Here is a 25625-nt window from a genome sequence, read left to right on the forward strand (position 1 = left end):
CAGCACTTCCGCGTAGTTTGTAAACTTAATTTGAGCATAGGAATAATTTCTGAAAATGGATCAAAAGATAGGGATGTCTAAATATTTTCTAATATTGCCAACTATCCCTCTGATGAGATTGTAACTCACACTCTTCACATTAGAACATGAGGATGCCTCTAATAGCATTTTCTTCTTCTTTTTTTTAAGTAGGTTCCATACCATATATGGGGTTTGAACTCAAACACTGAGCTTGAGCCTCATACTATACTGACTGAGCCAGCCAGATGCCCCGCATTTTTATCTTTTTGAAATTAGTATATAAAGGGACATCTGGTTGGTTTATTTGGAAGAGCATGCAGCTCTTGATCTCAGAGTTGTGAGTCTGAGCCCCACATTGGGTATAGAGATTTCTAAAAATAAATAAATGATGAAATTGGTATATAAAATGTTATGGAGGGAATTATAATACTTTTAAGATAATTTCTATAACTTCTTAGCTTTTATTTTTCTGTTTTTATTTTTCATGTTTAATCTAACTTGACATCAACTAAATATGTGGTCACATATTTTCTTTTATCTTAAAGATGACCTTCATTGTTTCAAAGAGTAAGTTTGTGTGTGTGCCAGAAAAAAGGAGAACTTCTTTATATTTAATGGTTGTGACTAAATCATGTGTCAGACATAGTCAACACTGTGCATGCATATTCATGGTAAAATGTGTTCATTGCTCTTTGGAGAAGAAAACAGCCAGTCTTCTTTCCTGCTAAAATTCTTGAGGTGTTTCATTTGGTGGTGTGCCCATTGAGTCAATGTCTCCTTCTAATCCTGCCAAAAGAATCGTTTTTTGGCATTTTACAGATCAGTTCTTCTAGTTCTTCATAGAAGACTTTTTTTTTTTCAAATGAAGTAGGAAATTTAAATATGAGTTATGCCAAGAATTTAACACTTTCTTATTAACTGAAAACCAAATTTATTTTTAGTACTATTGATATATGTCACTTGATTTGTATTCATTAGTATTACTTCCAGCTTATGGTCCATTTGCCAGTGATACTAATCAATGGCCTAAAATATTTAGAGAGCTCTGTTTCAGGATGCAGTTGAGGGAGGAAAAAAAATTTTTTTTAATATGTAAACTATTTTTTAAGTGGAGACATCATTAACTTTTTTTTTAAAGGAATAATGTACAAACAAATACTTTAGGGTAATTATTTGTAAAGTATGATCCTCAGATCAGTGGCAGCAGCCTTACCTCAGAACTTAACAATGCACAACTTTTGGTTCTGCCTCAGACTTGCTAAATCAAAATCTGTGGGACCAGAACCCAGCAATATGTGTTCTAATTAATAAGTCCTCCAGATTGTTCATACACCAAAAATTGGGAACCATTTCTTTAGGGATTAAGAGCATGGATTTTTAAATCAGAAATATCTGAATTCAAATTCCAAAACTCACTGTTTTAATATCTCTATAACTTTGGACTAGTTACCTCATTTCTCTAAGCCTTCATTTAGTTTCCTCAGTTGTAAAACTGGAATAACACCTCTTTTGTGTAGATCAGGTAAATGGGATTGTTTGTAAATTGGTCTGGTACAGAGCTAAAAGGTGATTACAGTAGCTTTGCCATTAAATATACACTACAATTTATAGATTCTAAAACATAGTTAATATATATTTATGTTTCTGAAATTATAGGTATCTTAAAGTCACTTGATTGGAAACACTGTATCAATTTAATTGGTAAAAAGAAAAACAACTTTTTTTCCCTTAATGCTATATAAGATAATGGTGCATTTAAAATTCATTGGTGTCTGATTCAGTGATACATGTGGTATCATGTTCAAGGTGCAGGACCACTGTCAGGGTTGAGCATATATTTGAGTGTGTATTGACTGAATCTGGGTTTAGCATGGAACAGATACTGAATTGGCCCCAGGAGGAGCAGATACTATAATCAGAGACTGTAGAAGTTGAGTTTAGCAAACAGATATGACTGGAAATGTGTATCTCTTTGGGAGCATGAAGACAAATAATGTGAATACAGGAACACCTTGTTTCCTTGCACTTTACATATACTGTAGTTTTACAAGTTACAGGTTTGTGGCCAACCCTGTGTCGAACAAGTATACCGGCACCATTTCTCCAGCAGTATTTGCTCATGTCTTTGGCACATTTTGGTAATTCTTCCAGTATTTTGTGCTTTTTCATTATATTTGTTCTAGTGATCAGTGATTTATGATTTGCTGAAAGCGCAAATGATGGTTAGCATGTTTAGCAATGAAGTATTTTCTAATTAAGGTATGTACATTGGTTTTAGACATAATGCTGTTACACACTTCATGGACTATGGTGTAGTGTCAACATAACTTTTTTTATGTACTGGGAAACCAAAAAATTCCTTTGACTTGCTTTACTGCAGTATTTGCTTTAATACAGTGGTCTGGAACCAAATCTGCAATATCTCTGAAGGTATACCTGTAATATCAAGTAACCTAAACAAAATTCATACTAGTATAGGAAAATGATTTTTATAAATTTTCTGAATAGGTTTTCATGCACCCTTAAGTCAGTTACCATCATCCTTTGGCTTGTAACAAAACCCTTATGGCACTTTAACAGTATGTTTGCTGTTAAATCTTTGCAACCAGGTTTGCTAAATTGAAATATCTAAGGATGAAGCTTGGATTTGTATGTATTTTGAAATATACCTAAGCTTCCTCCCTGGATATTTAAATACTACATCGAGGCTCTCCACATACATATATAGGCATTATCTCTGCCAGAATCAAATTCATTGTATTTGTTTTAATTTTAATTTTTAAACTAAATTACTTTTCCAAAGTACCTTTTAAGAAAAACATTCTTTAATGAGTTATACTTTTCTTTGAGTAACTATCCTTTACTCTTCCTCTCCCTTATTTTTATCTCTTCTTCTCTTCTTTTTCTCAGTGGTCTCTGAAAGAGAAGGTAGATAGTTAACACTTTCATTTTATAATTTGTGTGGGAAACCTTGCTCTATTATAATCCCCATGAAGTGGTATATACCCCAAAAGTTATTCTCCCTCTGATTGTATGCATCCAGTGATGAACTGTAGGCTATCTTTGGCTAGCTTTAACTTTAGCAAGTTCTTCTTATTTTGGTTGGAATTTATTGCTCTCTATATCCACTTCAGTGTCTGTTTTTTATTATTGATGCTGTTCTGTGTTTAAGCATTAGGTAATCCTTTATCCTACTGCATATTTTTATTGCTTTTTCCTGAACCATCCTCCCTTCTTGAATTTGCAAACTGAAGAAAAACATTAATCCTATGTAAGTAATTTTAAGATTCTTTAATTAAACCACCGACAAAAGTATATAGCATAGAATATCCGGATTTCATGAATTGTATTTCCTACTTTACTGGATTATGATTTCCAAGCATGCTCTTATTAACACAAGGTGGTCTATGCCTAACCTAGGATCTTTATTTTTTTTTCTTTCTTTCTTTCTTTTCTTGTTTTTAGAAACTTGTGGTGGAGAATGTTGATGTGCTAACACAAATGAGGACCAGCTTTGACAAACCAGACCAGATGGCTGCACTCTTTAAAAGATTATCATGTGGGTAACTCTTGAAACTTTCTATAAGCATTAAGAAGACCTTGACACTCAGTATTTAGCTTTTGCTAAAACGTAAATATAAGTACTCCTTAGCTTATGAAGAGAGCAGAAAATATTTGCAGTGAAACAGTATTTTAAGTCTATGGCTTACGTATTTCACATTTATTTTACTATACTCTTGGTACCATGTATGAAATACTTGATGAATATTACTAGTTTATAAAGTCATTTAATCCAAGTAAGTCTATATTAATTTAGACTAAAGGAGAATTAACTTTTGAGTCTATAACTTTCTAAAAATCAACTTTATGGTGGTTTAGTTTGCATACGATGAAATTATGCATGTAAGTGAACGCTTGATGAATATTGACAGATGCATATATCTGTGTAACCATCATCACAGTCAAGACATAGAGCACCTGCATTGCCTCAGAAGTTCCCTCACGTCCCTTCATAGCCAGTTTCTGGCCATCCTCCAAACCCAGACGAAAAGTGATCTGATTTCTATGACTGTGGATTAAACTTACCTATTTTAGAACTTCACCTAAATGGAATCACACAGCATATACTCTTGTATTTGCCCTTTTTCACTTAGTGTGTTTTGGAGATTCACCGGCTATGTGAAGTGAATCAGTAATCTGTTCCTTTTCATTGCTATCTAGTATCCATTGGATGAAAACCTGAGCCCTACAACTAAAAAAAATTGTTTTTAATATCTTCTTGACATTGGTTCTTTGTAGGAGAAGAATAAGATTCATTGTGGAATAACAGTGAATCTTAAATATTTATCAAACTATATTTAGCCAGGTAACTATTTTAGATGCTTTTGAATTAATTTCATTTTCATTTGCTTTGGTACTGGAACTTGAAGTATAATTAAAAATCATTCTAAAGTCATACTTTTATTGATTCATTTAAAAGCCTTTCCAACATTAAAAAATTAATGAAATACCAAATAAAATATTCTTTGTGTTTGAGAAAACCAAAGAGTTTATTCTCCCAAATAAAAAATAATCCTGAAAAAATTATAGCCATGTATGTATTTTACTCAGTACTTCGCCTTTGATAATTTTCTTTTAACTGTTATGTAGCTTTATCAAATTTTATAAATGTATAAAGTTTTAGAGAATCATTTTATTAGGCTATCTTATGCCTACCTTCAAAAACATAAACTTCTTTAATAAAAATTCATATAAAATTAAACAACATGATAGGTGACTTTGTAGAACAGATCAGTTGCCAGAACTGGGAAGGCAATGAGGGAGTTTTTTACGTTGTTGGAACTGTTCCCCATGGAGGCAGTGGTGGTGACACAAATCTACATGTGTTAAAATTTTTTCCTAGAGCTATCTACCAAAAGAGGGAAGGAAGGTCAGGTTTACCATATGGTATTTTAAGAAATGAAATTAATGATAAAAATGAAAATACTGACTTGGTAGTATTAAAGGGAGGTAGAGTATGAATACTTAATAGGAGGTTATTTTTAAATTTCTGACTGATCTCTTTGGTTCATTGTTGTACTATATACTTATATTTTCCAGTCTTGTTTTCTTTATTCTTATATTTTTCATGTTTCTCCCATTTTTTAATACTCAGTTGACCACCCAAGCAGCCTAATTACCTAACTTCTTACTAGTAAATAACGTTTTCACTGTATCATCTGGTGAGAAGCATGGAATCCACTGTACTGTTCATTGCCTGTTTACTGTTACGTTAACTCTCTTGTTTGTGGAATTGAAACAAAATGGAGTTTGTTAAAATTCCAGACAGTTTGTAATTTTTTTTTCAGTTTGTAAATTTTCAAAATAAAATCCATAATCCTTTATGTAGATTCTGTTTTCTTGAATTCTGGATATGGTAGTGGTGAGTCATGGTTTATGGAATTGTCCAAAATCAAAATCTAAATTGCAGAGTCTGAATAACCCATGTATATCAAATTTGCCTATAAGTAGAATTTATTAATTCTTTTTTGTAATTTGGAAAAAGAAAAGCTGCTCAAGAATGGCTTACTTGGGACTAGAGAAAGCTGTTCTTTCAGTTGAAATATTTTCTAAAATACTCTCTGTTGTCTTGGATTCCTATCTTTGTTATCTTTGTGCTTCCTTCACCTTATATTCAGAAGTTGATACACTTTTGTAGCAGTTGGATTTGCATAGTCAACAACCATATTCTTTTTAATACTCTTAAAAAGCCATATAATTTATTAAAAGTGACCCTAATTGGGGCAGCTGGATGGTGCAGTCCGTCAAGCGTGTGACTCTTGATTTTGGTGCAGGTCATGATCTCAGAGTGTGGGGCCTCAGGCTCAGCATGGAGTCTGCTTGAGAATCTCTCTCCCTTTTCTTCTGTCCTTCCCTTTGTGCTCACTCTTGCATGCAGGCTTGCGTTCTCTCTCTCTCTCTCTCTCTCTCAAATAAATCTTTTTTAAAAAGTAGCTGTGAATTAGGAAGTAATCTCAAAATAATTTTCAGTTTTTGGGCTTTTTAGCCATGTGACTTGAGCAAATTTAATACTGTCTCTATTTCTTTCTGTTTTCTCACAGTTGTGTCTCCTAGGGCTCGCTTTATTGACTCCCTTACTAGAGACCTTCATTTTCTAGTTTTCCTGTAGTTACTCTTCCTTTTTAAAATCCATTTCATTCACTTTTGCCCTGATCTTGCCACCATCTACAAACCTACAGGTTGCTTCCAGAGACCTTTACTTTAACAGTACTTTGTTATCACCTGAAATTATTGCACTGGTAAGATCTTGAATTTGAAGCTTTACTCTCAGATCATAGTCTTGTCTTCCAGCTTTCCCACTTCTTCACTCCTACTAAATCTTTTGTTCTATCTCCTTGAAACTTGGATGTCTCCCTAGTTTTCTAATCAGCTTCTTCCTGGCTTTACTTCCTTATCCATTCTGGACTTTAAAATTCAGTGATTTTAATGGCATTTTCCTCTGCTATCAGATCTTTGACTTTTTGCTACGTTTGTCATTCCAAACAATTTTCCTGATCCCGGAAAAGTCTCCTGCTCCATGGAAGCCAGATACTGCTTGTAAAATAACACTTGTTAAAGTCTGTTGTTAAGCCTACCTTTTATTCATTCTAGTGTTACTCATATTGCTTAATTCTTAACTAGCTTGTATTCACTGTTTTGTTTTCCTGGTCTTCTGCTTTCAATAGTATAATGTGGCTACTCTCTGAAACTTTTCTGGAAGAGGTCATTAGTGACTACCCATTTGCAAAATCTGGGCCTCTTTCCTCTTATTCTACTTGAATAAGATTTCTTTTTTCCTCCTTTTGATTGAAATTTTATTCTCTTCATTTTCCAGTAATTTTACCTTTTTACGCCATTGTTTTAATAATCCTATTGGGAAAATGTATCCAGTCGTATTCATCAGTGTATCTTTAAAATATTCATCCCCATCCTTGACTCTCAATATGGAGCTCCAGGAATTTAATACCGAGGGCTGATTTGGTCAGGGTGTGTGTGGTCTATGGACCACAAGCAGCAAGCAGGCATAGTACGTAGAAGTTTGTTAAGAATGTAAATTATTTCCACCCCAGACTTACTAAATCAGTTTGCTGCAGCCCAGCAAGTAATTCTGATTTGCATTGAAGTTTGAGAAACATTGTTAGATTATCTACAGCTATATGACCCACAGATACTTTGCAATATCTCTGGAATAGGAAGGATATTCTCCTCATTGGAGGTATGAATGGGTGAGGAGAAAAAGCCTGGGTATGAATGGGTGAGGAGAAAAAGCCTGATATTCTTCTATTACTGACCATTTTATTACCTCCCATGCCATTCACCCAGTGATTCTCACAGGGAAACTTGGGTGTGCTATCTTGACTTTTCCTATAATCACATTCCATATCCATGAGTAGCTGTATGTTCCAGATCAGAGTTTGCAAATTGATGGGTCACATTTGGCCCAAAGAGAAAATATTTTTGACTCTATGCTGCATTAAATTTAAAAACATTTTTTTGATCATTATTTTAAAAATGGAAGATTTTGCATAAACATCCAAACTTCTGGGTCCCCTCCCCCAAATCCTAGGCAGTATTTCCCCACATGGCAGTGATGGACTGGAGCTAAGTAGCAGTTTCCCCCTTTAGAAATGTTTTCCTTCAGTTTCCCCCCCCCCCCACTGTTCTTTCGCTTAGTCTACTTCACTATTTTATGTTACCCTCTGTAGATGTTTGAGCCTGTAACTCCTGCTGCAGATCCCACATCTTAAATATGATGCCTAAATCTATTCCTTTTATTCCCATGGTTCTCATTTAAGGTTTTGTCATTATTTTGTGAACTCCAGTCTTGGTTTCCTAATGTGTCCAGTCTTCCCTCTCTAGTCCATCTCCCACATTTAGAGTCATATTGATAAAGATTTCTTTTCATATTACTCCTTATATTTAAAAACCCTGAACTACCTCCTCTTTGCTTGGAGGATAGTCTAAAAATCCTTAGCATGTTATTCAGAAGCCATTATTTAGATAACCTCTTTTCCCCCACTACTTTTTGCCTGCCTGGCCTGAGATCCAAACATAGCCTGTGCTCAGTGTTAGTTCCTTGGCATGTGCCTTAGTCTGGGCTGCTACAACAAATATCACAGATTGGGTAATTTATAAACAACAGAAATTTATTTCTCATATTTCTGGAGGCTGGAAGTCCAAGATCGTGGTGCTGGCATGGTTGGCGAGGGCCCGCTTCGGGGTCACAGACTCATTGTATTTTCATGTGACTGAAAGGGATAGGGTTCTCTCTGAAGCTTCTATAAGGCAGTAATCAAATTCATGAGACTTCACCCTCATGGCTTGAGTGCACTTCAAAGGCCCCACCTTCTAATACCATCAGCTTTGGGGGCTTAAGTTTTTAATATATAAATTTTGTAGGGACATAAACATTCACACCAGAGCAGGATGTTAATGGAAATTATGGGGGATAAAAGGAGATGGCCAGTGCTTAAAAAGGTATAGCGAATAGTCCATTTGATCAGTTAAACAACATTTCTTACCATGAAATTTCTCAGAACTTTTAATATGTCATTATTACTGTGTATATTCAAGAGGAGGTCGTAAGATATAGTTCTGGAAAAATTGATTGAATTCTGGGTATCATCCCTTGGAAAATATATGATTCTCCCCCACTACTTCTTTTCTGATTATTCACCTTATTCTTTGCCATTCCTTTTTCTAGATCCCCTTTTATTTTGTTTCCTGGCCTGGAATGCTTTTGTCTTGTTACCAACTTGGATGACATTTTCTCAGATAACTATTTCCTTTCACCCTTCTTTCTTCTCTCCTTTTCTGGATGGTAACAATTTTCTAGTCTCATTTTTTGAATAACCATTTCATTAAACATCTTGTAGTTTTCTGAGTCTCAGGCACTCTACTGAGTGCTAAAGAAAGATGAAAAGATTGATTAAACTGATAACTGCTCATGTGGAATATATAACATATTTGTGCCTTACTTCATTTTGTGAACACCACTGTTTTAATTCTCATCACATTTTGGCTTATATTGTGGCTGCTAGTATGTTTTTTTGTTTTGTTTTGTTTTGGCTGTTAGTATGTTTTAATAAAAGATGCTATGGTCACAGTTTAAAGCAAACCACGCAGGAGGTAGAAAGTCATAACAATTCTCTCCATTCCTATTTCTCATAGGTAACTATGGTTAATGCTTTTCTGTATATCTTTCTAGAAATTTGTTATATATACACAAATGTGTGTGTGTGTGTGTGTGTGTGTGTGTGTATCCATATATACATACCGGTAGGGTCGCTGACTCCCTGTGCAGTCAAAAATCTGCATATAATTTTTGACTCCTCCAAAACTTAACTACTAGTAGCACTGTTTACTGGAAGCCTTGCTGATAAAATAGTTAACATATCTTATATATTATATGTATTATATACTGCCTTCTTACAATAAAATAAGCAAGAGAAAAATGTTATTAAGAAAATCATAAGGAAGAGAAAGTACATTTACAGCACTATATTTAAAGAAAAAAACCCATGTGTAAGTGGACCTACACAATTCAAACCCGTGTTATTCAAGGGTCAGCTGTTTATCTTTTTGTCTCCTTATAAATAGGGTCATATTTTCTTAGTTTTCTTGACAGTCCATTTAGACTGTTACTTATAGTCTAGATTATTCTTTTTTTTTCATTTTAAGTTTTTATTTAAAGTCACATACAAGGTTACTTTACTTTTGCATCTTCTCAATGGTTTCTTCCTTATATTTGCCCTTTTCCTTTCCTACATGGCGCTAGATCATTATTCTGTTTATATTTGTGTTCTTATTACACAGTACGATGCCTTGTATATTTGGAGTAATTCCATAAATGTTGGCTTTTTAAAATATGAAGGTATTGATCCTTCCCATTCTAATCTCCCTTGATTTTGTTAACTAAGTTTTAATATTGAATATATAGTAATAATTTTCAAAGTAATGCTTTCTAACCAAAATGTTAAATGATGAAATCCATTCGTAGTCGTCAGCAACCTGGTCTTACCAAAACTGCTTGTGATTTCAGTAGTCATTTTTTTGTTTCTTGACTCTCCAGACCTCCTCAACAGTTTAAGAATTTAGCGTCTCCAAGTTCTGAGACCATTTGAGGACTTAGCTCCTTTCCATTCTGGCAGCTTCCTGTTTCTCCCCTAGGCTCTCTCTCTCCTTCCCCCTACTTCTGCCATTTCTGAGAGGATTATATAAGTGGCTACTTATGTGATTATTTCAAGATTCTGGTGAACCATCTAAACCATTTTAAAGAATAGTGTGTACTTGATGTGAACTGTAATTTCCTTTTAATATCATCTTTTGGTACCTTTGCCTCTTTAATGTTGTAATCAAATTGCTCTTGTACCTTTTATCATGGGAATTTTATGACTAAGAGTTTTCTCCTAGTTAAGAAAGAATCAAATTCATACTCTTCTCCTCTCCTTTCTTCCAATTTAGCTGTCGACAGTGTCTTGAAGAGGATGACAATAATTGGTGTGATTTTATCCTTCCGATCGTTGGCACAAGAAGCGCTTAGAGATGTAAGAAACCATTATAATACACATCCTATAGTCAAATAATCCCTTTTAATTTCCCAGTAATTAAAAGTTACTTAAAATTCTAGTTTACATAGTTATATAAAATCAGATATATAGAAATTAGAGTTATTTAAACATTTTTAATTTTGGTTTTGAAATTGGGGTGGGAGGGTATAGCTTGTCTGGATATTGTACTACTTTTTCAACTTTACTCTTCATTGAAGCATTTCCCATTTTGGCTGTATTCAGTTTGGCATTACTCTTCTTAATACTTTAGAAAATCATGTGAAAATATTTTTAAAAAGTTATGAAAACTAGAAGTAATTGAATGGTAATATTTGATAATTTTGGGGTTCACAATTAAAAGTAACTGCATTTTTATTTGTTGTCCTGCCTAGGTCTTATCTTACCACATTCCTTTTCTTGTAAGTTCAATTGAAGATTTCAAGGATCACATTCCAAGGGAAACTGATATGAAGGTAATAAACCTTCTGTTCCAATTCTACAGGGTTTAAAATGAAATATTTGAGTTACACGTGCAATAAAACTTAATAAATTCTAAACTACTGTAAAGTGTCTATTTTAGAGTGATCAATTAGCATGCTTGCCTTTGAAAATATATCTTTGAGGGACGCCTGGGTGACTCAGCAGTTGAGCATCTGCCTTTGGCTCAGGGTGCGATCCCAGGGTTCTGGGATCGAGTCCCACATCAGGCTCCCTGCAGGGAGCCTGCTTCTCCCTCTGCCTTTGTTTCTGCCTCTATGTGTCTCTCATGAATAAATACATAAAATCTTAAAAAATAAAAAGTGAGAAGAAAAGAAAAAACAAAATACGTCTTTGAGAGCTCAGCACCAAAGTGCTGCTACATAGGCATTTTGAAAGTTCATCTTCCTTGATTACCTATAGCAATGTAAAATGGGTTGGTATTGATTTTTATCCCTTTTGCTGATAGCTGTCTATACATGCCCTTAAGCAGAATAATTTGACAAGCCCGTGAAATAAGAGTTGTTTGTTTAATTAAAATTAAATCTGTTTTTTATAAATTGATATTAAAAAGTCTTGTAAAAGGATGTCAATTATAGGATATGATTTTTTAAAATTTTCATATCCTATTTTTATAAATATAGAATATTAGTAGCCATATATGAGTTTACAATTTTTGTTTGTTTTGAAATTTTTTTGATCATGAAATCCAACTCCTTATCTAACCCCAGCAATAATTAACCAGTGGTTACACATCCAGTAAGTGATCTCATCTGTATGTTTTCTAAACTTTCATGTGTCTTGGAGAAATTATTTTGTTTCACATGTTTTAAAGCACACCGTCTGAAAAAAGTTGTTTAAATTCTCTTGTATGACACTCCGGTCTTCTCAGATTGATGCCACTCACTTCCTGAGGCTTATCTTCCATGGCTTATTCCATCCTTTTGCCAAGCTCCTCCCTTTCTTACACTATGCTTCTCTTCATATGTATCCTGTGAGGTAACTAGTTCTTTCTGGGTGCAATCTCACATCTGTCTGTTTCATCCTTTAATTATTTTACCTGAAAATCTTGCCCTTTTTCTATTTTTTGACTTTGGAAATCCTGCATTTCTTTTGAGGCCAGATTCAGTTGCTCTCTTCTAAGAAATATTCGTTGATCCCCAGGCAGTAAAGGATTTCTTTTTTATTATTATTATCAGAAAACTTTTTGTTTATCCATCGTGGAGTTACGTATGTTCTGCCTTGTCTTATGATTGTGTTTTTCTCCTCAATTTATGCTAGATTGTGAACGTTTTGAAGACCTTTTTTCCTTTATTTTTGTGTGTCTCACGATGCTTAGTGTACACAGTACTAGTGTGATCGTTAGAGATGAATGATTGTCTTATGATTTTATGATTGAAAACCATTATGATTAGTACAAAGTGATTAAATGGAAACACTGTAGGAAAAAAAGTTAAGAAAACATGAAAGAAGAATCATTCCTTGAAATACACAAGCGTGGGGATCCCTGGGTGGCTCACTGATTTAGCGCCTGCCTTCCGCCCAGGTTGTGATCCTGGAGTAGTTCCAGGATCAAGTCCCACATTGGGCTCCCTGCATGGAGCCTGCTTCTCCCTCTGCCTGTGTCTCTGCCTCCCTCTCTCTCTCTCTCTCTAAGTCTCTCATGAATAAATAAATAAAATATTTTTTAAAAAATACACAGGTGTGAATTATGAGAATGCTAACTAATATTCTAAGCAACCATCCAGCTGTCTCAGCACCCAACATAATTATGTTCAGTTTTTAGCAAACTGTCAACAGAACTTAATATTTTTTGAAAACTCATATATTTTTAAATTTATTTTTAATTGAAATATAGTTGCCATAAAATATTACACTAGTTTCAGATGTACAACATAGTGACTGCACATTTATACACGTAACGAAATGCTCACCATGGTAAGTGTAGCTGCCATCTGGCACCATACAAGGTTGCTACGTTGTTGACTTACTCCCTATGCTGTACTTTTCATTCAAGTTACTTATTTTATATCTGGAAGTTTGTTACCTCTTAATTCTCTTCACCTGTTTGTCCAGTTCCCTTCCCCTCTGGCAACCACCAGTTCTCCAAATATATACTTTTTAATAGCTTTATTAAAATATAACTCAGATATCTTAAAATTTACTCATTTATAGTATACAATTCAGCAGATCTAAGTATATTCGCAGAGTGGTGCAGCAGTCATTGCAGCCAGTTTTAGAGCATTTTCATCTCCTGGTAGGAAGCCTGTGCCCATTAGCAGTCATTCCAGAAATCTTCCTAGTCCCCAACCCTAGTTAACTACTAACCTGCCTTCTATATCTATAAGTTTGCTCTTTTTTTTTTTTTTTTAAGATTTATTTATTTTAGAGAGAGAGAATACATGTGCATGTGTGCATAGGGGAAGGGATTGCAGAAGGGCATCCTCAAGCCAGCTCCCCACTGAGCACAAAGCCCTACACAGGGCTTGACCCCGTGACCCAGGAGAGGATGACCTGATCTGAAATTAAGAGTCAGGTGGTTAACACACCAAGCCACCCAGGTGTCCCAAGTTTGCCTATTCTTGACACTTAATATAAATCATATGATATGTAGGCATTTGGTGCTAGCTTCTTTTACTTAGCATAATGCTTTCATGTTTTATTCATCTTGTAGCATGTATCAGTACTTCATTTTTTATTACCGAATAGTGGTCCATTATATGGATATACCACATTTTCTTTTTCCTTTCATCAGTTGTTGGACATTTGGGTGGTTTTCACTTTTTGGCTCTTATAAATGATGCTACTGTGGATATCCATATACAAGTTATTGTGTGAACATATGCTTTCCTTTTCCTTGGGTATATGCCAGAAGTTGGATTGCCAGGTCACATGGAAACTCTATATATAACCTTTTGAGAAATTGCTGGATTGTTTCTGAAGTAGTTGTACCATTTTGCATTTCAAGCAACAATGTGTGAAGGTTTCATTTTCTCCATATCCTGTCAATATTTGTTGCTGTTTGTCTTACTTATAGCCATGCTAGTATGTATAACATGGTATCTCATTGTTTTGTTACACATTTTCCTGAAACGATGAATATTGAATATTTTCATGTCCTTCGCTTGTTTTTTTCACTTGGATTTTTTGCTGTTTTAATTTTGAGATGTAAGAGTTCATTATATATTCTGGATACAAGTCTATTAACAGATACATGATTTGCAAATTTCTGTTGTACTGTGGATGTTTTTTTCATTTTCTTAATAAATGTCCTCTTTCGCACAAAAGTTGTTGGTTTTGGTGAAGTCCAGTTTGTCTGTTTTTTCTTTGGTTGCCTCTTCTTTTTGGTGCCCTAAGAAACCATTGCCTAACCCAAGTCATAAAGATTTTTATCTATATTTTCTTATAAGGATTTTATAATTTTAGTTCTTATGTTTAGGTTTATGATCCATTTTGAGTTAATTTTTGTATGTGGAGTGAGTAATGAATCACAAAAAAAATGTTTTTCCTTTTTTTTAAAAAAAAAATTTTTATTTGAGAAAAGGAGACTGCGCTTGCATGCACAGTGGGGAGAGGGAGAGGGAGAGCATCTCAAGCAGACTCATCTGCTGAGTGTAGAGCGTAATGCAGGGCTCCATCTCACCACCCTGAGATCATGACCTGAGCTGGAATCAAGATGCTTTACCCACTGAGCCACCCCCCCCAATGTTTTTTTGAAACTTATTCCATGACAATTTCCATTAATTTTAAGATACACAGTTTTACTTCATATTTTATCCTGAGGGTTTTTCTTCTAGTAGTATCAGAGGTAACCAACCGTGTAGGTGGTTTTTAACTGAAGTATTGAACAGAGTATTGTAAATACTTGAAATCCATATGTGAGAACCAAAAAGAATTACTTTAGTCATTAGAAATTCCTTTATCAGGTTTTAAATCATTACTCCTTAAAAATCTGTTGTGGAGCACATGGATGGCTTAGTTGGTTGAACATGGAACTCTTGATCTCTGGGTTGTGAGTTCAAGTCCCATGGTGGGCATAGAGCTTGCTTGAAAAAAAAATCTATTAGGATAAGTAATTTACTAGCTATGATATGATGAGGCATTGAACCACCCCAATTTCTCATTAAATAAGTATGAATGTAAATAAAAGTTCAGTGATTTTGATTCACTTTTGTTCATTTATTCATCTCTTTTGGCTTGGTGTTTTACATCCATGCTTCCAAGAAAAATAATGTTAGGATGATTTTGTTGGTATTTGCCACAGAGTATACAAACCTTCTTTAGTATGACAATAGGAAGTTCAAATAAGCAGTACGTCATGAAGTAATAACTCAGTTTTTCATTGTAGGCTGGGTGTGCTATGGTTCCTATTTCAGCCACATTTTGAAATTCTCTAGTGTTCTTATAGGTAGATTCTAATTTAAACAGTATATCTTTTCTTAGTAAAGTGAGATTTCTTAGAAATTTGCTAAAATATTTTTTACTCTATAATTCTTATATATTTCATCAGGTTGCAATGAATGTGTATGAGTTATCATCCGCTGCTGGATTACCTTGCGAGATTGATCCTGCCTTGGTGGTAGCTCTCTCCTCACAAAAATCAGGTAAAATGCATTAGTAAATACATATCAGTCTTAGTTAAAATTATCAGGGCAATACAGATACAGGTATGGAGGTTGTGGCACTATTCAAATGCCCACTTAATGTCATATTTGCTTTTTTTTTTTTTTTTTTTTTTTTTGTAGTTGGAATATAGCAATGTAGAAGAGACAAAAATCCCTGTTTTCTGGAACTTATGTTTGAGCATAGTCATCATACAGATGATACTTAAGCCATAAGACTAGATGGAATTTCTAAGGTTAGTTAGCATAAATGCAGAAGTAAGAGGGATCAGGGTCTGAGCCTTAGGATACTTTCAACTTCAAGAACTCAGGAAGAAAAGGAGTAATTACCAGAAAAGAAACTGAGAAAGAAGGATGGATGAAGGAGAAAAAAAAACTAGGAAAGAGGAGCTTCCAGCAAAGTGGAGAAAGAATGATCAACTATGTAGAGTTAATGGGTAATGCTGCCAAGAGCAGTTGCAGTGGAGTTTTCAGAGCAAAAGGCTGATTAGAGAGGTCTTAAGACAGAACACGAGAAAAGGAATTGGAAATAAGTATAAAATAACTCTATCAAAGAGTGTTACTATAAGAGGGAACAAAGAAATGAAATTACAGTAGCCAGAGGCAGGAATAAAATCAAGAGAAGGATTTTTTTCAGGTGAGAGAGTAACGTAACAGCATTTGCGTACTGATGGAGATGGACCAGTAGGTAGCAAAATTGATACCTGGAAAAGGGTGTCCTGTTTTCACTGGACTAGAGCTATTTGCCAGTCAGTGCATCATTGTGTTATATTAAACATTTAAAAGATTTTAAAACCGGGTAGCCCCGGTGGCGCAGCAGTTTGGCACTTCCTGCAGCCTGGGGCGTGATCCTGGAGACCCTGGATCGAGTCCCACGTCGAGCTCCCTGCCTGGAGCCTACTTCTCCCTCTGCCTGTGTCTCTGCCTCTCTCTCTCCCTCTGTGTCTCTATGAATAAATGAATACATAAAATCTTTTTTTAAAAAAGATTTTAAAACCAGGTCTTCGAAATATAGTACCCAGAATGCTCTAGATATTTCTAAATTTGTCTCCAAAGTAGGTAACATTTTATCTGTTTCTGATACTAAAATGCCCTTCCCTATCCCGTTGTACTCAGCATGTTTGGCTGGGCTCATCAGTTCTTTTTTTATTTAACACTGCTTTTTGTTTCATCATTTGTGCAATATGCTAATTATGGTCACATGAGCAGTTGCCATTATTACTAGTTTGGCTACAGCTCTATTTTTCATAGCCAAATTTTTAAGACCTATTCTGGCTCTTAGGTTCAATTCTTACATATGTGTGGTAGGGTGAATAGTAGAGTAACTAGAATTTTCCAGGCACCAAATTCAAGTGCCGAGGTGTGACCTAGAGTTCTAGTACACATTACAGTAAATATTTTAGAAAGGATTATGTCTTCAAGGACTTAGAGCAGTGCTAGTTATTTTCATTTATGACTGGTTCCTTCTGTCTTTTAGAATGGAGAGGTTGGAAATCCAGTCCACTTTCCACATTTATGTCTTTTAAATAGTAATTTTTAAATTACATTTATTTAAGAATTTTTTGGGAAGATTTTACAGAGTAATTTATGAGATAATTTTCTAAACTGTAGTACACAGAATTATCTTATGAAATAATAATTTATCAGTTTTCAGTTAGGAAATTTTAGGATTCCACTTATCCTAATTGTACTTTTTTTGTCCTATCATCTCCTCTGTTTTTTTTTTGCCTTATTGGGTTTTTAGAGGTCCTTGAAATATTCTTGGATAGTTAATAGTAGCCAATAATAATATATGTTACTTCTATATTTCTTACAGCAAAGTTGTGATTAGTTCTGTAGAAGCTCAGTAATATACTTTATACGAAAATTAAATTTTGCATTTTCTGGTTTAGATTGATAACTCTTAACTAATCTTGAAGAAATACCTTGGTTTTATTTTTAATTTTCTCCCTTAGAAAACATAAGTCCAGAAGAAGAATATAAAATTGCCTGCCTCCTTATGGTCTTTGTGGCAGTTTCCTTGCCGACACTGGCAAGTAACGTGATGTCTCAGTATAGCCCTGCTATAGAAGGTAATAGTGCTTTAAAACTGTTTTGGCAATGAAGAAATAACTTTTGATATAATAGTTTTCAAGTAATTAATGTTTGTATATAATAGAATGCGGGTTAATTTAGTAGCCACTTACTAGCTTGATAACCATAAATAGTTTTTTCTTTAGAAAGAGAAAATAGATTTTTCTTTTTCTCAGCCCTAGTTTCCTGATAAATATGTATGGGTGAGCTTTTGGGTGCCTGAATGTGTGTGGCAGGGGATGGTGAAGGAGTATCCAACTCTTAAGATTATTTTAAAGATTGAATGACAGTGATCCCTGGGTGGTACAGCGGTTTAGCGCCTGCCTTTGGCCCAGGGCGCGATCCTGGAGACCCGGGATCAAATCCCATGTTGGGCTCCTGGTGCATGGAGCCTGCTTCTCCCTCTGCCTGTGTCTCTGCCTCTCTCTCTCTCTCTCTCTCTGTGACTATCATATATAAATAAATAAATAAAAATGCCTTTAAAAAATTATAAAAAAAAAATTGACAAAATGTTTCTAGAGCAGCTAAGAGCTTCTTTTTTTTAAGTTTCTAAGGCAATATAAAAATGATACATGATTTCTTTTAGGAATGTTTTTTTTTAATAGAGACATCATCACTTGTTGCTTTTCTACTATAGTATTTTTAAAAGCACTAGTCCACATGAAAATGAAAGGAGAGCAAGGCAGGCTATGTCCTAGCTCTTTAATAATGTCACTATTTATATAGATTGTGAAGTTATTAAAGACTTGCCATTTATGTATTATTTGAAATATCGGAGTCACACAGAAACCACAAACCCTATATGAACTTTCTCAGGGCACTGCAACAACATACATTGCTTGGCCAAAGCCATCAACCAGATTGCCGCAGCTTTGTTTACAATTCACAAAGGAAGCATTGAAGACCGTCTTAAGGAATTTCTGGCGGTAGGTATACTCAAATAGCAGAACCCATGATGTTTTATAAGGAAAATTAAAATGATAACTATCTAATAAAGCAGAATACAGTCTCCTTTTTCCCCCCTGAAAGGAAAACCAAATAAAGGAGCCAGTTACCATTTGTTCCCTTAGCTGTCTCTCATTTCTAGAGCTCTGCAATATGACCTTTTTTTCTAAGCTGGTATTTGGACTGCCTAGAATTTTGCCCATTATCTTACAGATAGCCACTGAATGATTGAAATATATTATAAGTTGAAACATACTGAAAATAAACAAGTAACTTGTGAACATTTCATTAAAACTTCCTTAAATTGTCTGTATCCTTCTAAGCTGGCATCTTCCAGTCTACTGAAAATTGGCCAGGAGACAGATAAAACAACAACGAGAAACAGAGAATCTGTGTATTTACTGCTAGATATGGTAAGTCTCATTTTATGTTTTATTAACAAGAAAACAGTTCCAGTCTGATAGTCTTTCTTGGCATTTAGTTAATTAAATAACAACATGAGCTGAAATTCCTTTTGATCCCCTCTGTGTAGTTGACTCAAGCCACACACTTTCTAAATATTGCCGGAAAGACTGACATGCTTATGCTTTACCATATGATAATCAGGTCAGAAAACAAAGATGAGTAGCATTATCTGTAAGGTATTCTAAGGTATTCTTTCTCAGTAGTTTTTCAACCAGCTGGGAAGCACCTGGGGCCTTACATTTACCTGGTGCCTTATATTTCACCTCATCTGGTTTTCTACACTCTTTCTTCCACCGTCTACTGTAATTTCCTGTGAGTCTCTGTGTCTCGTCAGTTCTTTCTCTTCACTGTTTGAACCAGCTCTGCTTGTTTCTACACCGTGCCTCTTTTCTCACAGTAATTTCCTTTTCCTGCGGAGATCTCTATCTGTTCTGTGATTCAGAATACCCCATCACTCCCGTCTTTTTCTGGATAGACTTTCCTGATGACTGCCCCACGTTAATCTTTCATCCCTTTTGAACTCCTCTAGCTTTCCACTTAGTTACATACAGTTGGTCTTATGTGTGATCTGGCCTCCTAGCTTAGACTTGAGAACCCAGTTACACTTGATGCTATGGACCATATTTTAAATATGTTTATGTTCTCAAAAAAATATGTTTATATTCTCTTAAATGTCTAGTGTACCGTTGAGGGCAAATGAAAGTACTCAGTCTGTTCCTGTGATTAATAGACTTAATTAAAAAGTGATGATTTTAAACATTTTGATAGCAAAACAGTGGCACACTTAGATTTCAGGTTTTAAAGTTAAAAGGAAAATAATTTTCTGTTTCTAGTAACACTGTAATACTGGCTGTGAGTAAATGTTGCTGCTATAAATAGCTCCCAAATCTGTGATGCATTTTTGCCACTTTTCAGATTGTGCAGGAATCCCCATTCCTGACCATGGATCTTTTGGAATCTTGTTTTCCTTACGTCTTGCTGAGAAATGCATACCATGCTGTCTACAAGCAAAGTGTTACATCTTCTGCATAAAATACCTACTTATTGAAGACAAGCACGCATTTTTGTTGGTCTGGTTTTACCTGTAAACTGTGGAACAATTTTACCTTAAGGCCTGAAAAACAGTTTTGTGGTTATAAATTTCTTTCATACGGTTGTGTTTTCTGATCATTGGTTTCATTTAATATGGTTGTATTACAGTATACTTGGTTGATTTAGGTTTCACATTCACTGAATTCACTAAAATTATTCCTATAATTTTAGAATATCATTGGAAAACATACATTTATCTCTATGTTTTTGATATTTGAAAATGAACAAAAAACCCCTTTGCTTGTTTATTTCTGAAAAAGAATTGTATTTAGTGATTATTTTAGATAGTGATATTATAGCATTCATCTGTGTGTAAATTATTTCATATAGGGAAGAGTTCTGATCTGTACCTATGGTCCGCATTGAAAACAAAACTGGATGTGTATTTCTGTGATGTTATGAATACATTTCTACTTTATTTTGAAACATTTGCCAAACTAAATACTGTAACACTGTATAACATTAAAAATGTTTAAGGACTGCTTAGCATTAGAAGCAGGCAATGTCCAGAAATTCTAAAATGGCAGCACATGTTGTTGCTTGTATAAAGCCTGGTGATGATTTTTAGACTAACTTCCCTGGTGCCCTACTGGCAATAGCACTACCATTGTACCCTGCTGTATAATAAATAATCTTAGACATTTATCAACTGTTGATACAAATGTTAGTCCCTAACCACTTTTTATATGTTTTAAATTTTTGAAATTCAAGTGTACCTGCCATAACATAAAATAAACACTAGACTGTATCACATTTTGAATTATTTCCTTAATTTTGGATCTCTAGAAATTTATTAAAAATATGAAAGTTTTAGTTTCAATTTAGTTTAAAATAAACTTTTAGTTTAGAAATGTCTAACTGTAGCATTTGATACCAAGTCAGCTGTCAGAAAAATCTGCTTAAATATTTTGAAAAACATCCCACTGGAAAAAAAAATTTTTTTGAATAAATAAAATCAGAAAATAAAATCATGACATTTTTTTAAGAATTAAGAACTAAAAGGATATTCATGTGCCATCAGCTTGCAGTTTCATGTGACCAAATGGACAGAGTTATTTGAAAGAATGGGAATAAAATGATTGATTATGGAACCAGTAAAGTGTTGCTGAGAGCTACTACATCAGTCAGTAATGAATGGGAAAGACCTATTGCTTAGTGGTTGGCCGAGGGTAGAGCAGCTAATTTTGTTTAAAAACTAACCAGATGTTTTGCTCTTTGATTGGCATTATAAAGACTATTTCTCAACAGCTTTGTATCTGGATATCAAGTAGAACTTTTGCTCACAGCTTCTTAAATATACACTAGTAGCATGTTAAGAGAAAAGGAAGCTACTATGAACTCAGTTATATATTATTCTTCTTTGTTCAGATAAGAGAGTAGAATGAAATTGAGGTGCCACAAGATTATCGTGTTGCTATTTTGTGTGTGATCCTTCCAATCTATATTTCAAGCAGGGAATAGCACTCTCTGTTGAAAATTTTCAATAGTTCAGTGAGGGTTTTTGAAAAGAAAAGGAATTTTCTGGGGTGCTGGGTGGCTCAGTCATCTAAGCATCCAATTCTTGATTTTGCCTCAGGTCATGATCTCGGGTCCTGGGATCAAGCCCCGAGTCCGAGTCCGGCTCCACGCTCAGCAGTAGGGAGTCTTCTTGAGACTCTCTCCCTCTCCCTCTGCCCCTCCTCCTGCTCATATAGTCATGTTCTGTCTCTCAAAATAAATACATCTTTAAAAAAGGGGGGGGGAAGAATTTTTTTTTTAAAGATTTTATTTATTCATGAGAGACACATATAGAGAGGCAGAGACTCAGGCAGAGGGAGAAGCAGGCTCCCTGCGGGGAGACTGAAGGGGGACTCGATCTGGGGAACCCGGGGTCACGCCCTGAGCCCAAGGCAGATGCTCAACTGCTGAGCCCCCCAGGCGTCCCTGGGAAAGAATTTTTTAATGGAATAGTTTTAGATTTGAGATAGCCTGATAAGTCAATGAACAGTTGAAATTAAGAATAAATGTTTGTTTTGAAATCCTAGCATCCTAGAGTGGTAGTAACTGTTGGTAATGATATCCTGAGAGGTAAAGTGGGCATTTGAATATGTGCACTTAGATTGGTAAATGTAGGGACCTAAGATGTACGCACGCCATTATTTACCCCCGCGCAGACCCAACAAAAGATCGCCCCTTTCTAGTGACGTGAAGTTTTTCTTGCCCCTCTTTTTTCCTCATATACCCAAACTGACTAACTGGTATAGTGTCTGATTATTCTTACAGGCAATCTTTCTATCAAAAAAAAAAAAAAAAAGGCAAAGATAACTTAGAAAATTAAAAGGTAAAATTAAATTGACAGTACTATTTCTAACATTTTGTTTTACTGCTGTTTTTTTTTTACTTTTTTTTTGTCTATTTCTTATTCTAAACTTAAACTACAACATGACTGTTTTTATTGTTTTCCATACAGTCATGCAGTCATGCCACATATGCTAGCCCTCTGCATAGTACTCTGCATATTTCACTCAAGAGTCAAAAAAAGTCTTTGATTTTTTTTTTTGACGCTTCTATATATGATATATGCCATGACTAATTTAATAACTTCACTTGGGTGAACATTCAGGCGATTTCTGGGTTTTTCATTTTAAATATCTTGTATCTATATCTTGGTGAACTTGGCCTATTATCTCCTTAGGATAATTTCGCACAAGTGAGATTGCTTAGTGGAAAGATGTACACATTTTAAACTTCGAAACATGATATTAGGTTCCTTCCAGTAAGATTGTATCAATTTTACCTTTTCAGTTATGTGAATATAATTTCCTCTATTAACTGCCAATGCATCTTTGCCTCTTCAAAAAGAAACACACGTTGTGTTTTAATTCACATATCTTTATTCATTAGGGAGATGGAATATCTTTTTTGTGTTAATTGGTTATTTTTATTTCTTAAATGAATTTCTCATTTTCACTGTTTTAAGTGGAGTGTTGAAAAGCTGTTGTGTTAAAATACTAATTGAACACTTATTTGCTATGTAAACATTTTTTAGTACAATAGTTAGGGTTGAAAATAGCTCCCAGACAATCTTGAGTGTAGTCATATGACTGTTAAAATCTAGTAGTGCATAGTAATTAATGTTAGGATGCAGCTACTTTGATAACTGAATTTTAATTGAGTCTTAGAAGTATAGGACATTTATTTCCAAGTCCAAGTTAAGAATGGCATTCATATAAAAAGGGTGTATATATATATACACACACACACACCTGTTAGAGAATGATAAGATGTCCAATTTAAAAACATGAACTTAGGGGCCCCTGGGTGGCTCAGTCGGCCCAGCGTCCACCTTGGGCTCAGGTCGTGATCTTAGGGTCCTGGGATCAAGCCCTGCGTGGGGCTGGCTGTCCAGCGGAGAATATGCTTCTCCTTTTCCTCCTTGCTTTTGCTCTTTCTCACTTAGCTCTGTCACTATTTCTATCTCTCTCTCAAATAAATAAATGAAATCTTTAATACATGAATTTAAGAATCAATTAAAATTACACCAAGATTGCAATTCCTTTATTCTATTAAATAGGTATATTGTGAATTCTATATTAAGCTAATTCAGAAAGATGCCATTTGTGTGTTTAAACACTGTATATAGGAGACTGTACATAGCAGTTTTTAACTTCATTCCTCAGAGATGTCATTTTGAAAACTATGTTCTCAGTAAAACTGTCTACTAATCAGAAGGCGAAAAGTTGTAAGACTCCTTGCCTTTCATACCAATAGTCTGGTACACATCATTTTTTTAAAGAGAAAAAAGACCAAAGAGGACTTCAGTACCTAAATTAGTGTGATTAATGTTAACCTTTGTCTTTCAGTTACATCCTTTGTTAAAGCTCTTTATATTTTAATGGGCTTGATAAAATTGTTTCTGTCATTCATTCCACCCCAGCCTTCAAGATATGGAAAGTTTTTCCATTTTACAAAATTTTTCGGAGCCAAGGTTAAGTGGCCTTTAAAAAAAAAAAAGATTTTATTTATTTGTTTTTAGAGAATAGATTGTTCAGGGAGAAGAGTGAAGGGCAAAGACAAGTAGACTCCATGCTGAGGGTCAAGCCCCATGTGGGGCTCAATCTCATGACCCTGAGATCATGACCTGACCTGAAATCGAGAGTTGGTCCTTAACCAACTGAGCCACCCCAGTGCTCCTAAAGTGGCCTTTTTGTTATTACAAATAGGAAGGAAAAAATACATAAAGGAAATGGAATCTATATCATACATTATTTTAAATGTAATTAAGATAATTCCTTGTGAGAAAAAAGCTGCCTGGTCATTAAGTCATCTTTATTTACTGTAATCCTGACCTTCATAGATGGTGCTAATGCAGGAAATCCGGTCACAGAATGTTCCGTAATGCAGTCAGTCTGAGAGCATATGTCTGTACAGTGGGATGAAAGAGATGTGTAAGACCTTGCACCTACCTCCTGGGAGCTCAGAGCGCACCTTGCTGTTAAGTCATAATCAGCTGATTGTTCTGCTAGTGTTGCCGATCTCTTAACCCAGATGGGATGGAAAAACTCCAAAGTTCAGTGGACTAGGATTAGGGCCCTGGAGAAAAGGCTTCTGCGAATTTACAGGTGTTAACGCAGAATGAGCCTTTAGAATCTCTAGAGGCCAGGAGGAGTTCTTGGAGCCTAAGCTGGCCCGGGGGCCGGGGAAACACACTCTTCACAGTCAAGAAGGGCTCCCGACAATGAGTAGTTTTTTTTTACAGGGTTATACACTTCTTGCGTTTTAGTAAGAGCTCAAACAAGGAGTACGGCCCGTGGGCAGGCATCCCATTTTCATCTGATGGCATTGGCCTGAATTTTCAAACAATGGCTCTTTTTTATTTTAGTTTAGTTTTTTATTTAGGTTTTATTTATTCATGAGAGGCACAGAGAGGCAGAGACACAGGCAGAGGGAGAAGCAGGCTCCCTATGGGGAGCCCGATGTGGGACTCAATCCCGGGACCCTGGGGTCATGACCTGGGCCAAAGGCAGGTGCTCAACCGCTGAGCCATCTAGGTGCCCCTTTTTCTAAAGATTTGCTGTGACCCTTGTCTTTTGATAAAAAGATTGGTTTGAAATTTTAAATGTTTTAATCTTTAATGACAAATGGTTATTTAGTTATTTGGTCCTGTTGAATTGAAAGGAAAATCGGTACTTATTGAGCCCACTTGGTATTATTATTTTCAGGGTGGAAAGTTGCTTTAGGTATATTGAAATTTGGATATTTATATGAATCGAACTTTCCATACACATTACTGTCATTACCGTTTCAGGTCAAGCATGCCTAACTCTAATATGTCTCATTTCTAAGAAAGGTTCTCAGGCTG

At 35.1% G+C, this 25625-nt stretch overlaps 1 protein-coding gene across 1 annotated transcript in view; it reads left to right on the forward strand.

The window, feature by feature from the left end:
- Positions 1-21032, forward strand: part of NCKAP1 (NCK associated protein 1) — a 106471-nt gene extending 85439 nt beyond the window's left edge. The window contains exons 24-31 of the mRNA XM_055308549.1: positions 3487-3580; positions 10525-10607; positions 11003-11083; positions 15598-15691; positions 17665-17781; positions 18599-18708; positions 19051-19140; positions 20108-21032. Coding sequence (XP_055164524.1) covers positions 3487-3580; positions 10525-10607; positions 11003-11083; positions 15598-15691; positions 17665-17781; positions 18599-18708; positions 19051-19140; positions 20108-20224 — 786 coding nt within the window. The 3' untranslated portion in view covers positions 20225-21032. The remainder of the gene's footprint in view (positions 1-3486; positions 3581-10524; positions 10608-11002; positions 11084-15597; positions 15692-17664; positions 17782-18598; positions 18709-19050; positions 19141-20107) is intronic.
- The last annotated feature ends 4593 nt before the right edge of the window (positions 21033-25625 follow it).

Source organism: Nyctereutes procyonoides, unplaced genomic scaffold (assembly GCF_905146905.1).
Source record: "Nyctereutes procyonoides isolate TBG_1078 unplaced genomic scaffold, NYPRO_anot_genome, whole genome shotgun sequence".
NCBI lineage: Eukaryota > Metazoa > Chordata > Mammalia > Carnivora > Canidae > Nyctereutes > Nyctereutes procyonoides.